Genomic DNA, 25428 nt, shown 5'->3' on the forward strand with positions numbered 1-25428 from the left:
TGAATTGTGCAGTATAAATGGGAAATGTTCCATGTTTTCACATTTTTTACCTTTAATGAGTTATTATGTTTGGTTAAAAACAAAAACAGAAGTCTGTGCAGTGTTACCTTTATATTGGGAGGCCCACATACTGGAGAACATACGTAGCTGTAGAATACAGGATGACAACCTCAAACCAGTAAGACTGAATCTACCTTGTAATGGGTTTCATGAACACTCCTTTTACTTTCCATCAACAACATCGCACTCTTCCTAAACCCTGAAAGTTCAAATTATAGTATCCTCCGAACGTTGGACTATCGTATTGAGAAAACCATTCTTGCTTTCATATAAATCTCCTTTTTCGGTTGTAACCTGGGCTCATTTCTAGTTATTCCCTCATACATGTATATGATGTTAATCTAAAAAATGAGTTTCCATGGAGTGGTTTTTGTTAAGAGTTCCAGTATCTTTGAATCACACTTCCTTGGAGACATTGAGTTGGATGCTAAGCTTAGTGTAGTGATAAAGCCGTTGAAGAACAAGTGCTGGGTAGTGAATTTGAGGGGTAAGAAGATATTTGAACATAACTCCTCACACACACTCATATGCATGAAACCAATTCTCAAACTTTCCTTTAAGATCATTCAAATCATTCACTTCGGGTGTCTTAGCATGTCCTATCTGGAGAACACATGTGCAATTTTTCACCAAACTTTTTTGTGCAAACGGAAACCACTTACCTTGTGAATATACCCTCCTTGAATGATTGTGACTAAGATATGAATTACATACCACGTTTCCCCGAAAATAAGACCTAGCTGGACCAGCATCTCTAATGTGTCTCTTGGAGCGAAAAGTAATGTAAGACCTGGTCTTATATAATACAATATGATACAATAATACAATATAAGACCGGGTCTTATATTATGATAAAATAAAACCAGGTCTTTTATTACTTTTTGCTCTAAAAGACATATTAGAGCTGATGGTCCGGCCAGGTCTTATTTTTAGGGAAACACGGTGGAGATAATGTAGAATTCCAATGACAGTCTCTTACCCAGACTCTGTTAGGGGCAGGGTTTATTCAGATAACCTTTTGCCAGACATCGTTAGATCCAGATCAAGATAACAAGCTAGAAAATGTACAGTAGAGGAGAATAGTGTTAGCTATAAACCCATTGTCTGGACACCAGGCCCATCCTGTATCCAGTGACTTGGCTCATGTGAATTCCTACAGCATAAAAGCCCAGAGTAAGCCAAGTCCCAAATCTTTAACATGGGGTCTTGAATCTTGTTGCATGTTTGTATTGTGCTACAAGTATCTGTTATAATGTTGTCATGTGGGCACTGGGACTGAATTTTATTATCTTCATTAAGCACTTTTATTTTACATGTGCCCCTTTTAACTGTATTGCCCCCAAGTATTTAAAGTAATTTACACAGTTTTTTTTTCTTTGTGGGGAAGAGTGATGAAATAAATACTATGTTCCATTATACAACTATCGTGTTTCTGCGAAAGTAAGACCTACCCCGAAAATAAGCTCTGGTTAAGATCGTCAGCCAGACAGACACATTTAGTACGTTATGACGATGTTCCAGAAGAAGATGACATGAATGTATTTGAATCTATGTAGATTGTTGTACATGAAAAAATAAGACATCCCCTGAAAATACACCCTAATGCATCTTTTGGAGCAAAAATTAATATAAAATGCAGTCTTATTTTTGGGGAAACCTAGCAAGTGGAGGGTTGATTGTTTAATGAACTGGCTGCTTGAATCCCATGGGGCAGTAAATATGATGCAATAAATAAATAAAGAAGAGACATTTTCTAATGTCTATACATTTTCCACTTCATAACTGTAATCTTCCACTGCTTCAAATAGGGTCTGGTGTGACCGTATACTTGCAAGTTTGTACACAAACTTTAGCATGAACAACTTTGTATTTTAATTTCATTGATGAACTAGCATGACATCAGTCATTATCACTGCCTTAGTATTGTCAGGACTTAGATCACTGGCCTTCAGTTTCTTGTACCATCTTAGCCCAAAATGTTTACCAGAACTTAAGCTAATTCTTGGAGGCACAAAGTGGAAAAGAATTTGATCAGTCTCACCTACCCTTTCTTCTTCAGTCATCAATGCTCTCTACTTTAGAAAAAACTTTAAATGATGTGTAGATTACTACGTTATTATTTTTTAAAAAAACTATCTAGTAACAACTGGATACATTCTTTTGTAGAGATGGGTTTATTTATAACAATGCAATATTAACATTTTCTGGAAAATACAGTAAACTATAGGAAAGACACTCAAATGGGAGCAGCCTAGCATTTTTTCATGCAACAACTAGATACATTTTTGAACATTTCTTTTTAATGGATCCTATTACATCTGATGACCAGAGTGGGGAGGTCAATTTAACTATTTTGAATGCCCATACCCCTAATCCAGTCTTCAGGAACCAATGGTGACCAGTTCTGTCTAATTTTTGAGAGGGCATATCCAAGCACAATTCAGTGCCCAGTGTGATCAAACCCACTGTGGTTTGAAGTTTCAACAGTGTATGTATTCACAAAGAAATTCAATGGAAACTGGACCAGGGTTGGTTATCCCCCAACTCCAGTGAACTGAGGCATGCAGAGAGGGAAGGAATATGTGCTGAAAGAGTAAATTACATCCCAGCATAATGAACACATTGCAGGTGTACATTATCTCTGTCAGGCTACCGAGGTACTATGTAGTACCCTGCAGCACTAATTTTCTAACTGACTTCAAAGATTGAATGTCCTTCGAAAACGCCTTGCTTATTCTTAGGAAGAAATGTACTAACACAAAAAGATATGGGCTTCCGAACTAAGATTCTCTTGGGGTGTAAACTTTTACAGTGTCATTGAGAAACTTGTGGGTTATCACATGAATAGATCATTTTTAGTGTGTTTTTAGTCATATTTGAAACAACTTAGTCTTTTAGACTTGCCTTAATTTTTATAGTTCCCTGAAATATAAACTTGTCCTTAACTTTATTTGACTGCATTAACAGAGATAAGAGATTTTCAGTGTTTGTGTTTCTCAAAGATTGATTATACTTAGGCCTGCAAGGTTACTTGCCAAGTCCCAAGGAGGGAGTTCAGCAGGAATTTCTCCTTCATTGAATGTTTGGGAATTGGAATATTTAGTATATGTGCTGCTGAAGCAAGCACAGGGAATTGGAATGTTTAAAGATGTTGGTTCATGAAATTTAAAAGTCAGTTATGAAGAGTGGACCAAAAACAATCTATGGAACATCTGCTTCTGCCAAAGAGGAATAACAAAAGTTAAATTTACCCTTCCAAATGAAACAATCAAGAAAAAGAGACAACATATGTAAACGAATGGTTTTCAAGATAGTGGACATTAAGAAATGAAGGACAGCAATCTCCAAGATTCAGGAAACAAACGAAGTGAGCCTGACAATTTCCCTAGCTTACTGACTTGAGAAGGTTCCCAGGTAGCATAGAGAGGAGGGACCCAGGCTGACCTGATGGACTCTTTGAGTTGAGGAGTTGAATAAGGATCCAGGGAGACCAAGGTGGCTAGAGTTAACAGGATGAAGTACAAGAGAGTAGACAGCTACAGAAAGATAGAACTCCAGAGATCTGGAAAGTAGTCATCAGAGTACTGATTGACCCATACAATGAGGAAAGTACTTGAAACCATGATAGAATCATTCGAGAGGATTAGAGGGAATAGTCCTGATGCTCACATTTCACACAGGGCGGGAAAAGTGTCTATTTCCACTAGCCAGAGGTGAATACCTCATAATTTAAAGGGAATTGGGTAGAATACTCATGATTGTCTTCACTTAGTAGTGGGGACTAACCAGCTTAGTCTAAATGATGCTTTGATCTCACCTAACAAATCTTAAAAGCAAGACATAAAAGGATCAAAGTGATGCCAAATAACTGAATATATATATGTGTGTGTGTGTATATATATTGTATATATATAATATATATATTTATATATATATATATATATATACACAAAAATATCCAGTACTCAACAAGTAGAATTCAAAATGTCTAATATTCCAAAAATTACTGAACATGTAAAGAAGGAAAAAAAAATACTACCCATAAAAAGGGGGAAATACCAACCAATTGAAACCAACCCATAACTGAAACAGATATTACAATTAGCAGACAAGAACGTTAAAACAGTTTTTATAACTATTGCCTATATATTCAGAAGTTGAGTAGAGACATGAAAGATATAAAAAACAAAATCAAACTTCTAGAGATGAAAACTGTGATGTCTGATAGAAAAAATACACTGGATGATATTAACCAAATAATATTGGCTGTGAGTATCATAAATACACTGGATGAGATTAGACATTGTACAAGAAAAGAGTAGTGAAAAATTAGCTACACAAACTGTCCAAAATTAAATACTGGAATAAGAATAGCAATTATTGTAATGAGCATCAGTGAGTTGTAGGACGCCTTCAAGCAGCCTAATGTATGTAAAACTGGAGTCTGTAAAATAAAGAAGAGAGAGAGGAGCAAAGAAAATTATTTGATGAAGTAATGGCTGAAATTTTGCCAAATTATGAAAACTGTAAATTCACAGACTCAAGAGGCTCAATAAAGTCCAAGCCCAAGAAATATGAAGAAAATTACACAAGAGCATATCATAATGACATCATTCAATCTCTCTTCAGTGACGAAGAGAAAAATTTAAAACAGAGAACAAAGATAGCTGTAGATTTCTCTTCAGAAACAATGCAAGTGAGAAGACAGAGGAGGGAACAACATTTTTAAGGTGCTAAAAGAAAAAAAACAACAACAAAGAATTCTATACTCAGCAAAAATATCTTTCACATATACAAGCTGAAAGAACTCATCATCGATAGGTGCGTACTACAAGAAATGTTGAAAGAAGACAGAAGTATAACGATGCCAAATGGAAAGATAGATCTGCACAAACGAATGAGAAGCACTATAAATGGAAACTAGAAGATAAATATGCTAGGTTTTTGTTATTATCTTGAAGATAATTGACTATTTGATCAAAATAATATATTGTTGGGTTTATAACATATATAAAACTAAGCTAAAATATATGACAACAATAGCATAAAAGCTGGGAGGGCAGAAATAGAAATATATTATTGTAAATTTATAATATTATACATGAAGTGGTATAAAATCAATTGGAAGTAGATTAAGGTAAATTAAGAGCATATACTATAAACATTAAAGCAGTCACTGAAATAACAAAACAAAGACATATAGCTGATAAGCCAAGAAAGGAGATAAAATGGAATCATAAAAATAATCTAAATGAAGTGAGAAAAAAATACAAAGGGAACTAAGAACAGATGAAGCAAACAGAAAACAACTAGCAAATAGAAAACAACTGGCAAGATTATAGATTTTAAACTAAGCATATCAGTTACCACATTAAATGTAAATGGCCTCAGCACCCCAATTAAAAGGCAGAAAATTTTAGATTGTAAGACCCAAATATATTCCGCTTTTATATAAAAAGGCACAAATAGTCCAAAAGTAAAAGAATGGAAATTGGTATACCAAGGTAACAGTAATCAAGAAAAGAAATCTTGATTAGCTATATTAATATCTGACAATGTAAATTTCATAGCAAACACTATCACCAGGGATAAAGAAGTTCATTTCATGATAAACTTGTCCATTTATCAAGAGGATATAATAATCCTTATATTTAGGCAGCAAAATACATGAAGTGAAGAGTAAAAAATTTTAATCACAATTTTATTTGGAAACATTAATATCCCTCTCTCAATCATAGATAGAATACATAGATGTAAAATCAGCAAGGAAAAGATTTAAAACAACACTATCCAACCAACATGACCTAACTGGCATCCCTAGAACACCCAACAAAAGGAGAATACATATTCTTTTCAAGTACACACAGAACATTTATTAATATAGATCAGATTCTGGGACATAAAACAAATCCCAATACATTTAAAAGGATTCAAGTCATACAAAGTATGTGCACAGGTCACAATGGAATTAAATTGGCATAAGGATATTTATATTATTTTATTATCCTTTTAATAGCTATAGCTATAATAGCTATAATAGTATAATAGCTATAGCTATTGTGACATTATCATTTGTTTATATTGGTAATTTGTGTTTTCTCTCTTTTTTTTCCTGACCAGTCTGGCAAGAGGTTAATAAATTTCATCAGTCATTGTAATTAATGTTTATCATTATTTTTCTCTTTCTATTTCACTGATTTCTTGTCTGATCTTTATGATTTCATTTCTTCTGCTTGCTTTTGGGTTTGATTTGCCTTGTTTTTCTAGTTTCTTAAGATGGAAGTTAACAACATTAATTAGAGACTTTTTTTCTTTTTATTTTATTATTATTTTTTAATTACAGTTGACATTTAGTATTATTTTATATTAGTTTCAGGTTTTTTCCTTTTTAAAATATAGGTATTTAGTATTGTAAAATTTCCTCTAAGTACTGCTTTAACGGCATGTCACCAATTTTGATACGTTGTGTTTTTATTCACATTCAGTTTAAAATACTTTCTAATTTCCATTTTTACTTCTACATTGACCTAAGGGTCATTTAGAAATGTATAGTTTAGTTTCCAAATATTTTTCCAGAGATTTTTCCAGAGACAGCAGAAATGTAAGTTCTTTCCAAATTGATCTATAGATTCTATGCAATCCCAATTAAAACTCCAGCATGAGCTTTTTGGGTAGAAATTGAAAAGCTAATACTAAAATTTACATGGAAATGCAAAGCACCCACAATAGACAAAACAACTTGGAAAAAGAAGGGAAAAGTTGGCCTGATTTCATGATTTCTAAAGCTATAGTAATCAAGGCAGTGTGGTGTTAGCATTGAGACAGACAAATGGATCAATGGAATAGAATAGAATGTCCAGAGTAGATTCACACATAGACAAATGGTGATGGAACAACTGGACATCCATACACAAAATGATGAACTTTTAGCTATATTTCACATCAGATATAAACATTAACTTAAAATAAATCATGAAATATATTATTAACTTAAAATGATCATAAAATGGACCATAGACCTAAATTTAAAATGTAAAACTATAAAACTTCTAGTTAAGAACCTATGAGAAACCCTTTGTGGTCTTGGGTTGGGCAAAGATTTCCTAGATGTGATGTCAAAGGTACAACCATGAAACACATTGGTAAATTACACTTTATCAAAATAAAAAACTTCAAAATCATCTTTAGAAGAACGAAAGGATAATCTGCAGGCTGAGGGAGAATAATTTCAGAGAGTATTTGATTTCTTTGTATATTCAGGATACAATCTCAGTATCCAATAATAAGAAAACAAACAACTCAAGGAAAAATATGCAGAAGATTTAAACAAACATTTCATCAAAGAAGATGTACAGCTAGCAAATAGGCACATTAAAATGATGTTCATCGACATCATTAGGGAAATGCAAATTAAAAGCCAAATTAAAAACCATACTGAGAGAAAACAAAACAAAACAAAGCTTGTATGTGGGGAGACGGTTTTACACTTGTGTATTATAATATTATATTCACCTGATAATTTCTGAGCTCTGTACTTCACTTTGCCTGTCAGGACACAATTTTGTCAGCTCATTTCCTCAATGGGGTAATGGTATTCCTTACAGCTACTCTTTCTGTATAGTTCTCAAGTTACTTCCATTCTCCTCTTTAAGATCTCAGCACAGGAAAAATACAAGAGGCAGTAGAACCAATATTCTTACTAGTTTGCATAGAATAGCTAATTGTGATTTAAAAGTTTGTTGTGTACATTAGAGCAATTTGTCTGTGATTTGATTCTTCGTGACCTTGACTTGCTACGTGGCTCACAAGAATCACCTAAAGCAATGACTGTGTTGTTCCCATTTTCTTTCTAGCTGATCCCTACCAAGTTAATTTGGAATGTAGTAAATAAATGGAATTGATGACTTGGAGCTTTTTAGATGTCTGGCATTCTATTATAATAGATGTGACAACTTACTAAATAAACATAGTCAAAGGATATAGTCTCAACCTTTCCACTTGAGTTGTACTTAACATTCTTCTTAAAGTTGAAAATTTTTTGTTAGTTGTCAAAAGGGCTGGCACCCTGGCTTGCTCTGCAGTGGAGTTGGTGGAGAGAGAGAGATGGGACCAATACTGGCCTGGAGGTATGGCCTGCTCTGCAAATCCGGGGAGGAAACAGTCAAACAGCAGGGTGCAGGGAGAGACACATGTCTGTCTTTACAACAGAGATTGTTTCTGACTTAGGTTCATGTCTAGAGATTTGAGAAGCAACATACATTTCCCATTATTCGGGAGGCATGCATTCGTGGAAGCCGTCATCAGTTTTCATATCTGCGTAGACACCCATATCCCAGTATCCTCACCTCAGGGAATCACATTGACCTTACTATTTCTTCCAAACACTTCCACACTTGCTACTTAGGACAAGGGTGTTAGGCTGTCTTTATACCCCAGAATAAACACCTGCCCTATTTCAGACCCATCAAAACCTGGCCTTATACTTGATGCTTACTTTTATCACCTCAGTGTTCCAATCTATGCTATTTCTTCCCATAAGGCTTTTTGTTATCACTTGTAGTTGATACTGGCTGTGTATTGGTCCACACAGAACTATAGACATACTTGAACACATTGATTCATCTTCAGCTCACTTATATTTGAATCAATCCCATAGAACCTAGACATGGGAATAGTACAGGGCTTTATTTATTTATTTATTTATTTATTTATTTATTTATTTATTTATTTAATATTTTCCCCAATTTTTGAAAGATTGATTTGTTGCTAAGTAACTGTCAACATGATTTTAGTCAGAATCTAATGGGTTCACAACTCTTAGAGGGTAGTAGTCTTAATGACCATCTCAGTTCGAACTTGTACCCCAATTTATGTTGCATAAGCTACACGTAAGACAGTTTAGTAATAGAAGAGGTTGTGAAATCTTGAGAATTCTTGACACAGGAATTGTGAAGTGAAATCCACTTTGTGGTTCTTCATTTTGTTCTGTGTAAGAACTGTCTTGTCTAGGAAACACACCATTCTTCCATGTGGGAGCAGATGGTAATTAAAGAGCCCTGCAAGAAGGGCTGTACACATAGGCAGGCAAAGGAATTCCATACTGAAATGAAGAGTTGATTGCTTTGCAGACTTGTTGACACGAAAATGAATACTCATGACCAATGCATGAGTGTGACCGCCCATTCACTGATGTATAACCTGAAATATATCCTCTGTGCACATTGGAATGCTCACATCAACTGGCCAGTCAGTAGTTTCTTTCTCCTGAAGGAAAACCTACCTGGGAAGTCAAATCATATCAGAACGTTGCTTGGCAAGCTGAGAATGTAAGGGGAGTTAGTTGGAGAATTGTTTCTTCAAGGTAGGGTATCCTGATAACGTCTGCTTCCATCACTGGGATAGATAGACTTGTCAAGAAGGATGAATAGGGGCCATCTTGCGTGCCTTATATTCTGACAGTGCAGGAGGCACTCCTCCATGGCACCTCTTTTTCTAGGCTCCTTTTTGACTACATATTCAGCTATCAGATACGTTGTTATCTTGGAGCAGATTATCATTCTTGTTCATTTTTTTAAGTCATCCATGATTGCATTTCTGGACTTTAATCTTAAGGAAATGTCTGTGTTTTTAAGGCAGGTGTTCTCAAACTTTTTCTTTCTCATTTCCCCCCCACTGTAGCTTATCTGATTTTCATAAGCTTTTCACATCTCCGAAGGTACACCCAGATCATGAACTATGGTGGGTAAAATAGGCCAAGGATGGTGAATAGTTCTCGGAACACCCAGACATGGGGATGTTACGTTGTTATTTTCAGTCACACCCAAGACAGAGCTGCTATAACAATAACCTTGAATCCTTTCTAATTTACTTTAAAAATTAAACCTGTGTAACTTTCATGCTTAACTGTTTTTAGCAACGATTGATTTGCAGTACACCTCACCCTTGATCACGCCACTGAAGTCAACATCTGCTGCCTTGAAGTAGTTTCTACAAATAGTCAATCCCATCCTTTGGGTTTTTTTTACTTGTTTCCCTCTCAGAGGTTGACATTATTTCTCAGTTCTGGAACGATATCTCACTATAGCCTTCTATGTATTGACAAAATGTAGGTCTATTTCTTTAATGAAGAGATTGCCCTCAACGTGAGAATCCAGCATCCTTATGGGATATTTTCCATGAGCACACAGGGACCCAACATCTGGAGTGCCCTGAGTCCCAATTAAGATAAGTCATCATAACCATGCATATTCTGATTGATATCCCACTTCCCTTAGCCATTTGTCAGCGAAAGCTCCTGTGACCCATTTAATTAACAAATTTATATGGATTAACACATGGAGCAGCAACAATAAGCAGACACTGTGATTTAGCAAGAAGAGTCATAAAATATTGGTTTTCCAAACATTGTACATCCTTATTTTCTCAAGTATCTAAAGCCTCCACTCCAATGTCCCAGTCAAAAGAAAACAATGAAAAGTTAATAAATGGATGTGAGAATTGCGATATTATTTTTATTTTTTATTTTTATTTTTATTTTTTTTTTTTAGGATATTTTCTGTGTTTTATTCCTCATTTTTTTTTTATTAATTAATTTATTTATTAGTTTCAGGTGTACAAAACAAGGTAATACTTAGACGTTCATCATTTATATCCCTCATACTGTGAACCCCCCTCCCCCCATCCACTATCCCTCCGACCTCACACTGAACCATCACATTATATATATAAAATTATAGTTGGCATTCATTAATGTTTAGCTTCTGATGTACAATGCCATGATCAGGTATCCACAGTATCCCTGAGGTGGTCTCCCAAATAGGACGCATGTCCATCGGATACCCAACAAAATCTTTACAACATTATAGAATACCTTCCCCAAATTAATTTTCAAAAGAAAAACCCTGAGGCCATCTTGTGGTTACCAGCTGCTTCCAAATCCCTTCACCTTTCCCCTTATCCCCAACCCCCTCCCACACACCCATCTAACCACTCGCGATATTATTTTTAGATGGCTGTTATTCTCATGCATTTGGACAAGACCTCACTAATTGGATTCCAAAATGTTTTGTTGCTTAAAAAGTTTGATTGACATACTTCAGTGTCATTTTCTAGCTAACTTTAGAAGCTGAAATCCAACATAATTGTTTTGTGGATGGATTTGGGGGAAACTATTAACCAATCCACGATATGTGGGTGGGAAGTGGTCAAATGGGGTGAACTCAAAAAATCACCTTGTTCCTTTATGCTACGGACTTACACTCTTGAGAGAATGGAAGTACAAATCCTGTTACACATGGTTCTAGCACTGATGAGTCATAGTGAATCAGAATAGTTAGCTCTTTTGGTTATAAACATCTGTATCAAACCAATACATCTTTTATATAGTTTTAGGTTCAGTGCTTTTTAAGGGAGGCATATAATATATATCCTCATGGTGGATTATAAAGGAACAAGGTCACATGCAACTACTATTATCCTCCTGTAGATTTTTGTGTTATTGAAATTCATATTCATAATATCAAAACAGCACCTGAAGTTGTGTGAGATACATATGTGTATATATATATGTATATGTACATATATATATGATGTAAGATTGGTGAGTTTTAAAAAATTAAATTGTGTTATGCTAAAGAAAACTTCCAAAGTCAATCTGTACTTTTTATAAAGCTGTTTAGATTCCAGTCTCTTACAAAATAACTGCATAGTAGAAATGTCAAATAAAAGTATACCACGTACTCTTTCTTAATGACAGAATTAATCTTTTTAAACAACTTTTCCTGTGCAATTACTAGTATATAAGCTTTCATTGTTTCACTCTATCTTCTAGACATTTCGTTACACTCTTAATGTACCATTGTATTTTTAAAGGAACTGGTTTGACAGAGAGGGTTACAATTTTGGAACTACTGGGGGAAATGTGATTTTTTTCTTTTTTTCTTAATACTGATGTTCAGGATTAAAAAATAGCTTTTTAGTATTCGTGAAATAAATATTTATCTGTTTTCCCCCTAGAAAAATATATATTTTGTCAGATTCTATGCAAGGGATTGGAGAAACACAAGTAACAATACATTTGTCAAAAGAAACTCTATTAACATTATAAAAAGTTCTTCAAAATAACAGCTGCCTTTGACATAAATATGTGCCAAAGCCAGGAGCTAGTCATGTCTTCATTGTTAATGCCATTTTTCTTCTAGACACCCACATGCTGGTAGAGCTGTTAAAAATGCAATATCAAGCAAGTATCAGAGCTTCCCCTTTGTATTTATTCTTAGCATTCTCCACGAAAGGGCAGCCTGATTTCCAAGGGACAACATCTGTATTTTATAAGTATTAGCTCTCTACAATATGTGCTATTTTTATTCTACACCCTGGAGCCACAGTGAAAACATAAGAAAAAATGTTTGTTTTGTTTTTTTCCTTTCATTCATTTAGAATCTTTTATTGCTTTTTCTTAACTAATAGAAATGAGTTGAAACATGAATAGCAGTCAGAATGGGTCGGGTCTAAAACCCCAGCCTCACTTAACTTTCTCTGAAGGACTTTCTTAGTCTCCATGGTCTCTGGCTTCTTGTTGGCTTCCAAAATAGCAGGTTCAATGACTTTTGAGAAACAAAACTCTGGTGTGCAGACACCTCTACCCACACCTGAACCAGAGGAGAGGGAAGAGCTGTTGATATCTGTTTGTACATACCTGCTAAGAGTGGGGTCAGGCCCTGGGCAATTGAAAGTTGACTGATTTAATTGTTGCCTTAGGTAGTCAAGTTCTAGTTCGTAATACAGAGATTAGTAGCAGTAAAATGCCACGAATAGTGTGGGACAGAAGAACAGAGACAGTTGTTCACATATTTTAAGTTTAGAAAGAAAGACCATGCTATATTAAAGAAGAGAGAAGGCAGTGAAACTAGAGAATAAAAGTTTGATACCATCATTATTCTCAGGGATAGCAGAAATGCCATGGATCAAAAGGAAAGACAAAGAAAGAGCCCAAGGGTTAGATCTGAGGAACTAAGAACCACACTTTGTACTGTTCTTATTCTGTATATTTGAATCAAATGGGTAAATTTTAGGAGATGATGATATAGACAAGGTTTCAGAAAGTTATATTCCCACAAATTTACTCTATCATCTATCTATCACCTATCTATTTCATCCATCCGTCCGTCCGTCCGTCCACCCATCCATCCATCCATCCATCCATCCATCCATCCATCCGTCCATCCATCCATTAGCAGGGCTGTAGCATTGGTATTATATAGAACAAAATTAATTTAAAATAATCCTACTATAATCATATCTTCTATGATTTGGGTCAAGGAGAAAACATGCATTCATACTTTTGGGTATTTGGTGATAACCATTTAAAATGGCCGTCTTGCACGTATCACCAAGAACAGTGAAATCTATGCCTGGATAAATCCTAAAAACTATCTCTAAAATAATGTTTGTTTGTGTTTAGTATTTCCTCATTATTATAACAACAAAACAAAACCAGGATCCACCTGTAAGCCCTACCAGAAATTCTACTAGACATTTAAAATTGGGTTTGGTTTGACCACTTTATTCTTCCCTAGCTTTGTTTTTCTTTCTTTTCTTATTTTTTCTATTTAGCCATTTGCAACTCTTTCTGTTGTTTATATCATCAGTTGGCTGTTTCTGTAGAAAGTCGACTTCGTGAGGAAGCAGCTGTGGAAGAGTTTCTGGAACTCAGACAAGTCAGCTTACTCCTTTGAGTTTGGGTGATAGTTTAGTCGGGCTGTAAAAAAATTAAACCCAAGAAAAATAAAAAAGTATTTACAGATTTTTTTTTTTAAGCCCAGTGCCAGATTCGTATGAGGCCTGCCTCATAGATGCTTAACTTGTGATCTAGGAATAAACATTAAGACCTATAAACATATTTTTAGAGTCAAATTATGGTAACTCAAACTTTGAACCTCTTCTTAAAACAATTATCTCAAAACTAAATGGTTTTATGCAGTATCTGCACTAACCTGCAGTAGTAGCACAGAAAGAGTGGAGTAAAGAAACCCACATTGTTGTAACCCTCCATCAACTGTCTTTAAATGAAGTTGCTGAAACATTCTTCATTCCCTTAGAGTAAATACGTTTCTGTGAATACATACAGCTCTATACTTCAGGCTTCAGAGCCTCCATGGCTGCCCCTTTGGGAGATGGAAGGAGTCTTAGGTCAGGAGGAGGGCGAGGGGGATGGCACTTGTTTAGATAATTTCCTGAATTATTCCGAGTTGAGTGAAGATACTTTCCATTTCAGCCCTTCAATCACCCTTAAAAAGGTGCGTAAGCTTAAGTACTTTTTGTGGTTTCCAAAAAGCCCACATAAGTGTACCATTCAGGGAATACAATAATCAGGTGTAACAAGAATAGTCATGTATCTCAGTTAAATACAGGAGGCTTCTTATACTTTGTCTTGATTTGCATACACTTTGGTCCTCATTTTCATACACTTTGTAGTCTTACCCAATTTTAGTTTAAAATGTTTCTGTAATTTTAGTTTAAGTTGAAAACAAGTATATAACCCCAAAACTCAAGACAGCAACTACAGGACATTTGAAGTTCAGGGGAGGAAGTTTGCAGTGCGGAGAGGAGCAAGCCTGACTCAGAAACCATGTCAAAGCTGCCTGTGTAGCAGGGACTCTTCCTCTGGGAAATTAGCCCCACAAAAAGCCACATAGTGGGGCTCTTTCTTCCTAGGAAATATACATTTTTGACATCAAACCTTGCTATTGAATAAAATATAAAGTCAACGTACTTATGATTTTCTTTTTAATATACTGAAAGTCAAGTTTAGAAAAAGGGTGGAGAGCCACTTCCTACACATCATTAGGCCTTTATCTGTCCCATTTACCTCATGCTTATTCAATTCACTTCCTTTCAATTAAAAAATAATGACTCGTTGAGCATATGCTATGTGTCGGGCTTTGCACTACATGCAAGGAGAGTTATAAAGATAAATAAGATACCCTCCCATCCCTCCAAGTCCAGGAGTCTGGGTTGACATCTTCCTGCAGACGGTTCTTATGCTAATCCCCTTAGAGCATGTAAATGCCCTGAGAGATTCATAAACATGTTACTTTGGAAAGTACACGTGTTTGGAAAAGCAAGGACAGTCACTCAGGTCACAGACCTAGCTACAAAATATATGCCTCTTGTTCTTTTCCTTTGGTCATGTTTAATGACAGTGGACACAGGCGCAGCTTCAATATACAGGCTTCCTTTATAGACCCCTTCATTCTACTTCTTGATCAATTCCCTCCCTCCATCCCTTGAACAGAGGCCGAGGAGGGGAGGGTGGAGCCCCATTGCCAGCCACTCCACCATCTCTCTCATAAGCAATGACTAGGAAGGGAGGAAGATCTCTCAGGAGCCTTTGGGTTCCATTCATACCCTGGATGGCCCTCTTTCCATCTCTGGGACTCAGCAGTCTGGACAGCGGGCCTCTGCTAATCAAGGCTGCATGAAAAAGGGGGTGCATCACTTTCCCTGTTGGCCAGTTGAGTATAACAGTGGGTATACCAGTTGGGTATAACAGTGGTCCTTGTCAGACATCTCCAGGTATCTGCCTCTAGCTTTCTCCAACCAGTTGGTCATTTTTTAAAAAAATAAACCAGCCTTATATCATCATAACAAAAGGGAATTTTACATTCGAGGGCCTGGGGACGTGTCTTAGGGGGTTGTTACTCTGAGGACCATCTGAAAGGAGCCTTACTACATAGGACCTTGAACTGCTAATGACAGGCCCAAGGCTCTGAGGAGGCCTGTCTTGTGACTCCTGTGTGGACCAAACTATGCATGGACCATCAGAAACAATGGGAAATTTCCAGTCCTTGATTTCAGCTGGTAGTCACCTTTCCCTTACTGGCAAGTTCCAGTGAGGCAACTGGCAATTTCCCTCACTGATAATGCGACCCTCAGAGAAAGTGATTGGTTGGAATTTTTTCTTTTGTATCTTACTCCTTTCAAATGGGTGAAGGTGCTAATGAAGGGTAAACCTACACAAAACTGGAATGAAGAAAGCGACCTGGATCCATGGCCCCTGGAAACTGAGAATCGACAATAGTTACAATAGATTAGAAACGGCTCTCCTATCTCTCAATTCGTTTGCTGCCTAATTTCGATTAAGTCGGAATTAAGAGAGTATTTTAGTTTTTAAGGTTGGGAAATGGCAAACTTCCTCGTGCTCTAAGGACTCCTAATATCTCTGTAGATGATGGTGTTGTCCTTCTTAAAGTTCCCTATCCCTTTGGATGAAACAGGATGGAACCCTCTCTAACTATAAGGCATGGTGATTTGCAGAGCATGAAACACTTACGGGAAGCAGTAAGATAGTGGTTTTTCTTTGTTTGTTTGTTTGTTTGCTTTTAAAAAACTCTGTCCAAGTCCACTGAGGTTGCATGTTGTAGAGTAGGCCAGTGAAAACAATCCAACATTGTCTATTTTCGTTCACTTAGTTTTATTTCATCTGCGTCTTCTTACTCCATCACCTCACTCTGTGTCCAGTAGAGAATTCAAACCATCTGCCCATCTGCACGATGAACTCGGTTGGGCACATTTTGCTTTCAGTATGTTGGGGAAGCTTGTAAGGATGAGGCAAGAATTTCGATAGAGGAACACTGCTTTTGGTATGAAAATTGTTGGGATTAGATGAATCTGATTGCTGACCACTGAGGCAAATTGACTAGATCTGGCAGTCAATGTCATCTTGATTGCAAAATAACATCTTAATATCTATATTGCATGGACTGAATGTTTGATTATCTAGTTTACTAGATAATAGTAACTATTAAAGTTTAAGGTTTCAAACGTAACCAGTGTTTAAAATTCTTCACTGAGATTTTCCTTTTATGAATAGAATGATTGTATTACAAAGGAGACAGCTATGACTAGCGTTGAAATGCTGACTTGATTCCCTCTTTTTTTTTTTTTTTTTTTTCGGTCCGTAGATTTTCTTCTCCTCAGACCTGGAGGGTGGAGAAGGGGAGGGGGGGGAAGGCAGCATTGACACTTTTCTTTTTCTTTTTCTTTTTTTCAGATTCAGAAGAGTAAAAAACACCTCATATACAATAAAAGAGGCTGCCAGTGTCTTGCATCATTTTAGCTGAGCTGCTTCATTCTCCTACTTCTCCTTCTTCCACAAAGACCCATGTCTGGGGAAGGTGTACAACTTTCAAAGTCGAGCCCCCCTCACTTGGCCTTCTCCCATGCCATCTCCTCTAAGGAGATGACTCTCAGGGAGATGGTGTGAGGTCTTAAAACTGGGGGAATCCCCCGAGGAAACAAAACAGCTTCAGATTTTTACACAAACAGAAACAAAACATGAAGGGACATCCTCAAAATCCTTTGCTGATGCCTTGGCTTTCAAGGCACCTGTCTGGCCTGGTGAGAATGGACATTCCGGAAGTGCTGAGAGAGGCCTGAAAATGCCACACACACACACACACACACACACACACACACACACACACACGCACACACATACACACACACAGTAATTACCATTTTATTATTGTCAATGTTGTCACTTTAAGTGTTGTTATTTTTGCACTGGCTGCTGATTGGCGGATACAGCCCTGGTGGCTTTCATCACAACTCAGATAATAATTCCAGTCTCTGGTTGTTCCTTTCCTGAGTCAGGAACATTCTTTTCCTCCAGTTTCCTTTCAGACTTATTATTCAACATTATTCTCCTGCTTTTCTTTCCATTTATATGATGTGAAATTTTTTTTGTTTCATTAAAAAATGAGATTGTCCTGTAGCGATCTTCATTTGATGCTTAATTTATCTGTGCATTCATGAATATGGCCCTGAATGTTTCTGCTGATGACCACACTGTTCAGGTGGGAAATTCAGTGACGCCATTGGGTAGCATCCATAATTAAGTGGTTATTGACATTTTTACCACGAGTCGGTCCTCTTCTTTTAGATATCTGTGGTTTGACTTAATCACTCTTCTTTCTATTCAGGGAAGTGCTAAGGGGGATTTGTTTCAGGAGATGTGTCAGAAAATTCTTTTCATTTTAGCGAGCCATTAGAAATACCAGATAGGAGATGATTAATAGTACAAGTCAAAAATAAGAATAGTAGATGTAGCATGGAAAGAGAATAAGGATACAGCCCCGGAAACGAAGTCAAAAATGAGATCCAATGGAGTGCTAGTAAAGTAATTTTATGAGTCTAAACTATGTGATTTGGGTGAAATGGATTCTTAAAATGCGGTTGTGGTTTATAAAGGAATATTTGTGCAAGGGAAAGTCACAAGGATGTGGGATGGAGTGGGATTAGTAACAGGAAGAGAGAGCCCGATGGTAAGCTTAAGTGTATTCCCCGTTGTAGATTTAATTTCTACATTAAAGAAGTGCAAAAGCAAACATTAAAAAAAAATCCTCTCATTACTAAAGCAAAACATTGGTCTTTCTTCAGACGGAAAGGAGACGATGTACGTCGTCTACAACGCTTTTGCCTCGTTGAAATATTCCCCAACAGAAAGATCTGGAGAACTCTGTCATTTCGAACTCACAGTCACATGTGGATCTGTGGACAGGGTTCTGTGGTCAGCTTTCCATGTTGCCTGGTATTAACACACATTTTTCTGTGGCTCCCCCTCCTTTCCTAACATTGACTACAGTAAATAACATGGTCACAGATTCAAATCAGGGGCATAGCAGGTCAAATACATGAGTAAAGCAAGCAGTGCAATATCAGAATTGTTGTGATAAATGGCCATTTGTAGTGGCCCTTGGTATCAGCGAAGCAGTAGGGATGGTGAGGAATGGGCGTGTGCCATCTAAAGGGGACAGCTGCTGGTGCTGTGGAGGACTGGGGGTCCCAGATAACTAAAATTGTATAGAAACTCTCCTCCAATTTTTAAATATTGGCAACTAATTCAGAAACTTACAAACACTATGTTGGTCAAAGAAAACTTGCCTCTGACCAACATTCAATGCATGGGACATCAGTTTTCAAACTGTGCTCTTTGAGGGGGCATGGTTTTGTGTAGGAATGAAATACATCCAATGCATGACAGTTCTTGACCTTGGAACCTGAACCTTTTACCTCCTTTCTCTTCTGTATTTTTGTATGTAGAGCTTTGCGGCCAGTCAAAAGAGAAAGACTGCTACAGCTTTTCTTTTATACTCTAACAATCAATACTAAACATTATTTGGGGAAAAAACAAACACCAAAATGAATAGGAATATAGCCATTTTGTCTAGTACCAATAAAGATGAAAATGTTTTTCATTTGCTTTAAGTCATTAATTAGCTGAAAAAGAATGGGAAAAGAATTTCACTCAGTATAGAAAGAACTCTACTTGGAACTCTCAGTGTGGAAAAATAAAAGCTCCATGTAACTTCTGTTTTTTAAATTCTTAAAAACACGTTTTGAAGGCACATTGAGTAAAAATACACAATGATCTATTTAAAAAATATACAAAACAATGTGTGATTGTGCTATGAATGGATACTGGAGCTGATAAAGACATTAAAATAATGATTCCAAGTCAGTATTGACGGGAAGAAGAATGCTTCCAAAAGTCTAGCTCATTTTCTGTGGGGGTTTTGTTCCTTGGAAACTGCTTCTTCCAAGTTGAGCAGCAATATGGGACACACATTCTTCCATTGCATGGATTCTGGCCTCTTACTCCGTGATACATTGTCACATAGAAAGCAAGGGCTTACACACCTGAATTAAGAATTGACTGGCATGTGGACAAAGCAGGAGGGACATCCCCACTGCTGACAAAGCACAAATTCTACATGTCCATGGGTGGAAAGTGACAAATGGAATTGGGCCTTGAATTTGGGTCCCCATTTCACCAAACAGCTCAGCATTCAAGTTTGTTGAGGTGGTATGTTTCGGTGGTATAATCACCCATCCTTAGTGAGGTCTAAGCTCCATCTTTTATTCACACCAACCTTTCTTAGGTTATGAGTCAATTATGGCAACACACAAGAGACTCATGTCTAGCCCATTAAATTCAAATGGATTTTCTTCCACTGTCCATTTCATTCTTGGAGCTTTTAAAAACTATTAAAAACGTCTGACAGGATCCCATTAAGGACCTATCATCTTAAACAATAAGATGATATCTAAACATCTAAGAGCCAAAGAACAATCTAGTGCACCTGTTCATTTCATTTGCAGAATTAAAGCCATTATATTTTCCGCCTGGAACCATGCCTTTAGTAAATGTGAAAAGTAAAAAGTAAAGAGCAACATTATCACAGGATGTGAGACAGAGAGCAGACAAAAGGATGGCGACTAATTTTGTAATACATATTTTGGGAGTAAGGATACTAATCTTTTACTATTGCTTCTGTCATGGATCACTTTTCTTTAGATAGCTAGTAGATAGATAGATAGATGATTGATAGATGATAGATAGATAGACAGATAGATAGATAGATAGATAGATAGATAGAGAAAGAATATATATTTTCTTCCATACTTAGCCTTTGAACAGAGATTTACATGATAGAAATTACCTCGTAACACTCTCCATGGAGTATGGGGGGAAACAAAAGAAAAAAAAGCACAAAATCTTTTTCTCATAATGAGAGAAAATTCTGAGATAAAAGCCTATATATGTAGTATTATGTCCCAAATAAAGGGGATTTAGGGAATATAGGCAACACTATTTTTCCAGTTGGAAACTTTGTTCTAATTCTAAGATCCCCACACATTCCAGCAGGAATTGCAGTGGCCCATCCCGGTGCCTGGCACCCAGTCAACATTCAGAAAATGTGCAGAACTGTCCAGCTGAATTTCACTATCCACCTGTGAGTGCCAACTAAGTTCAAATTTACCTGAAGAGTTACTCCACATCTTTTATATGCCAAGCATATCACAAAAGGCTTATATTCCAAGTACACGCAGATACACCCTAGGGCCACAAGTAGCTTTCCATGAGGGATGAGAAATTGCAGCTAGTTGGGGAAAAATTGTCAGAGCTCAGTTTATGACAAATTAAAAACTTCTCTATGGCTTTTGGATTTAAGCAAAACAAAAACAAACCCCAAAAACACCAAACTGGATTTATCTGAAAATGCTCTTCCAGAAGGGATGATGACACCAATCTATATGAAAACCAGTGGATTTATTTATAACCCGAGTTGAAACATTTGAAATCCAAAATGGACTCTCTTGGAGCAAATAGGTGATTCTGTCCGTGCAGCATGCAGCGTGGGGAATTATTGCCCAGGTTTGCTCTTCCAATACGATGGCCGGTGTTCCGCTGAACCACAGTAAACTGGATGTTAAAGAACCTAATGTTGCCATCGTGATGTTTTATTGGACCTTGTGTGTGAATAAATGGAAAGTCATCCTTGTAATTCCATGATTCAAGGTCTCATGATCACTTAGAAAAATGAACTTAATGAAAAAATTGTTATGAACAGCACACTATTTCGAGGAAGTATCCTTGTGAGAATCAAGAGACACATGACCTGCGAAGATCAGCTTTCAGTTAAGGTTTCCCCTCATCACAGACCCTGATGGGCACGGAGGTGACGCTGGAATTCGCGTAGTGATGGAGCCATCTAGGACATTAGACAGAGTTCATCCACTAAGGGAATTTGGGTCCAGGGAGCTTAGCAAAATGGGAAGTAGGCCTCTGAATCTTTCCACTGGACATTTGTAAAAGACTGGATGCCGCTCCAGGAAAGTCTGCAGTAAGCAAGGTTGTTTCATCGAAAGAATATTTTGTTTTTACATTAAACACCCGTGGTGTGCAGTGGGAAAGTTGGGCTTAAAGATTCATGAAAGCTAATGTAAAGATGATTAATTCCTAATTATTTTAACTAATGCCCCCTACCTCGCTTGTTTTTCTTTAAAATATTGGCAGACATATGTGAAGTGAATTTACATGTATTCTGGCTTCTGTTTCCAAGTGGAAGTGCATTCACACTGGCAATGGCTGGCTTCACTCAGTGAACTTGGACCCAGTCTAGACTGCTGTCCGCTGAACCAGGAGAAGCGATGGGTGGTGTGTGGGCCCTTTCAGCCACTCCGGGCTCCCAGACTCAGTCTCCCTAGGGGAGACCTCACCGTCTCAGAGGGTAAATTCTAGCTGTAGTAGGCCAGTCAGTGCTATCGTGGAGGCTCTGAACTTTGGTCAGCTTCAGCCACGATTCCTGAGCTTCACCATGGAGCTTGATGGGAACTGGCTTCTGAACCTGCAGAAGCATTTCTCATTGGTGTCACGGTGCAGGATAACGCATTCAAACTAAAGCCTGTGAAAACCCAGTAGTTCTGGAATGGCTTTTACATCGCCCTGAAGGCACATTGTTGTATATATTCTTCGCTTCTTTGTCATGATGTATCTTAGAGTAGGGATTTGTGTGCTAGTGTCCTTGTGTTTGAGTGGGTGGTACATGTGTGATGGTACAGAAATTTCATCACACGTAGATTTATAGTAAAAACCATAGGTATTGTCCAGTAACTGATTCTTGAGCTAGAACTGTAGAGTATACATTTTCCTTTTTTCTTGCTTTGATGATATTTTTATACGATTTTATATGCTATAAAAAATTTTTAAAAAATACTTGCTATTTTCATTTGTAGAGCTCGCTTAGGTTTTTATCAGCTCTGGTGCCCACTGTACAGCCAGATTCTTCACCCCACCTAATTTAAAAATCCTCTTTTTCATACCCCTTCTGTTACCTTTTCCTGTTTTCTTCTCATTTTTGTACCTTTCGCAGATTCCTTTTTTTTTGCCTCTGTCCAGGCAAGCCATTCTGCTTGCCGTATCATTTTAGCACGTGGAGACTCAAAATGATGGAAAAAACCAAAAGCATCTTGTTCCAGTGTAATCCACATGAGGAAGTGTTGGGTGCCAAGGGTGGGGTAGGGGTCCTTGGGGTGGATGGAATAGATTGGGGAAAGAAAGCAGGAAAAGGGAAATCTTCAGGGGAAATCAATAACCCCAACCAAGGTGAGTCCCTTCGAGGCTGATACAATGCTGTCATTATCTGTCCTCCCTCTGGGTAGAGGAGATTTTTTGCTGTTACAAGGTTTTTGTCTTTAGGATGCTGTGCCCTCACCACGGCTGAGCAGATTCTTTCCTAATAAGGGCACTGACCATATGTGAATGGATAACTCAGCTCATCTCCTCAGACTTAGATTTTGCTGCTGTTCAGCTGGATTTGTGGGAGATGTCTGGATTAATATCAAGAATGTTTAACAAGACTCAAAAGGAGGAGGCAAGCAGAACCCAAACCTCAAACCTCAATCGAAATTACACCAAGTAAATAGTCCTTTGGAGGCGTAAGGAAGGGATTTCTGCCTATGTTCTGAGAATTCTGTTCTGCCAGGGAAGATGGTATAATGGACTTGTCTTTATTTTATGACAGTGATAGAAGGTACTTTCAAGATATGAAATATGTTTCAAGTAGATAAAATGCAGGTTTCAATTTGCATTTGTATATCAAAGGGCAAGAGAATGGACATTCATTCTAAAGAAGAATGTTTTGTTCCCTAGATGCTGGTTTGTACTAAAACAAACTATTCAAATACCGTAACATCACATTTCCAAATGCAAAAATAAATCATAGGGATTCATGTAAAACAGAATATGCTAAACTGCTCTCAATAAATTATGTGTTCATTGTAAATCGTTATTGCACAGATGAGTCTGACAGTTCCTCAATGTATAATTTTCCCCAGCAACCAGTAATGAATAACTACTTGTATGTTTTGCTGATTACCAAATAAAAACAATGAATTAACCTCTGGATTGGAATTTGAAAAATGAACAGGCTGTTTATTTCTTGTAATGTTTTTCATTATTGTCTATGTTCTGTCCCAGATATGAGGCTGTCCAAACTTGCTCAACCGCGTATCTCTTTTGTATTCCTCCAAACACCACATAATACCCATACCAAATGCTTTTGCCTTCACACTGGGAGACATACACAGTGTATCACTTCTCATATATTTTTTTTTGAGGTGGATGGGTTATCAGAAGCTCCTTGGAGGCATAAGAAATGTAGGCATTCATGAAATTAGGCTGGCTTCCATATGTTCAATTTTCTTCTGGGTACCATGATATTATGGTTTTATAGTCCTGCGATGCTAGTTTTCGAATTCCAAACATTTTTTTCTTTCTCTTTTTCGTGAAAGGGCTACCTGGCAATATTTTCTTTGTCTCTAGCCATGAACACAAGGAGTCTGACGGGAAGAGTAATTACCCCTGTTTGTAGGCACAAAAGTGGTTTCCATACTGGGTGACACTCAGCCTGCCTCCTTCAGAACGACCGCTAACAGGGACTCACCTCGTGGTGATGATGCATGTTATGCAAATATTACCCTCCTACACGGGCCACCTCTGTGTATGGTCCCGTGTGGTAACTCCACTGGATTATTACTCTGTCGAGGGGGCTGTGTTTGCCACACGTTGGAATATGTTGTTTTTTTTTTTTATTTCTTTTTTTTTCCTGAAAGCAAAAGCAGAACTTACTTATTTAAAAAAATACAGAGACGCATGATAAAATTAAAATCACTTATAATACCCACCTAATGATTATTCATTCACTGCAATTCTTTACTGTATTCCCTTATGATCTTTTGCTATGCATTTTTACACAGTCGAGGGCATACAGTATAGTATACTTAATTTTGTATTACGTTTTTTTTCACATAACATTAGATTGTAAGCATTGTCCCATTTACAAAACAAACTCTTTATTAATGTAATTTTAGTAGCAGCCTAATATTTCATTTTGTGGCTTTAGCACAGTTTACTTAACCACCTCTCTGTTGGACAGTTAAGTTACACACTTTTATTTTATTTTTTACAGTTGCAAATAATGTAGCAGTGGAGCTCTTTGTACGTAAGGCTTTGTTGAATTTCTGAATAGCTCTATTGGAAAAATTCTCCAGTATGCAATTACTGGGTCAGAAGTTGTGACCATTTTTTCAGGCTCCTCATTCATATGCCTAATTCCAAAGCATATTCAAATATTGAAACAGCCATAGTTAAGCAGCATGTAGGGTTGCATGCCTGAATAATTCTTGTGTTTCTGGTCATTGTTCTTTGTGACGAACAGAGGTCAAGTCACACGAAAGCAAGCATAGTACCGAGGTGGTTGTATTGTGGAGCAAAAATGTTGCTAAGCACTCCAAATATGCCGCCCTAATTTATATACTACGGGAAAGCAGCTCCCAGGGAAGGAGAAACACATTCTAAACCCTCCACACTTTCAGTGATTCCACAGCACTAAGCAGTACGTGACTTCTCTTGGTGCTCTTTTGTCAAGGCTGTAAAGGGGCAAAAATGATGATACTTTCTTCTGAGGCATCAGGCAACGGCTTGTCGATGTCCGCCACACCCCAAGTGGAACGTAGTAGATG

At 37.2% G+C, this 25428-nt stretch overlaps 1 protein-coding gene across 18 annotated transcripts in view; it reads left to right on the top strand.

The window, feature by feature from the left end:
- The window catches only part of PDE1C (phosphodiesterase 1C), a 516178-nt gene that overhangs the window by 459047 nt on the left and 31703 nt on the right, over window positions 1-25428 (top strand). For 4 of the 18 annotated variants that reach the window (XM_081080148.1, XM_081080156.1, XM_081080150.1 and 1 more), the window contains one exon: window positions 17114-18440. The exons of 12 other annotated variants lie outside the window; for them this stretch is intronic. In XM_081080148.1, the coding sequence (XP_080936274.1) occupies window positions 17114-17127 (14 nt within the window). In that variant the 3' untranslated portion in view covers window positions 17128-18440. Of the gene's footprint in view, window positions 1-17113; window positions 18441-23104; window positions 23823-25428 lie in introns of those variants that run through there. 2 more of the 18 variants (XM_081080158.1, XM_081080149.1) reach the window with 1 other exon arrangement.

Source organism: Rhinolophus hipposideros (genome assembly GCF_964194185.1).
Source record: "Rhinolophus hipposideros genome assembly, chromosome: 18".
Lineage (NCBI taxonomy): Eukaryota > Metazoa > Chordata > Mammalia > Chiroptera > Rhinolophidae > Rhinolophus > Rhinolophus hipposideros.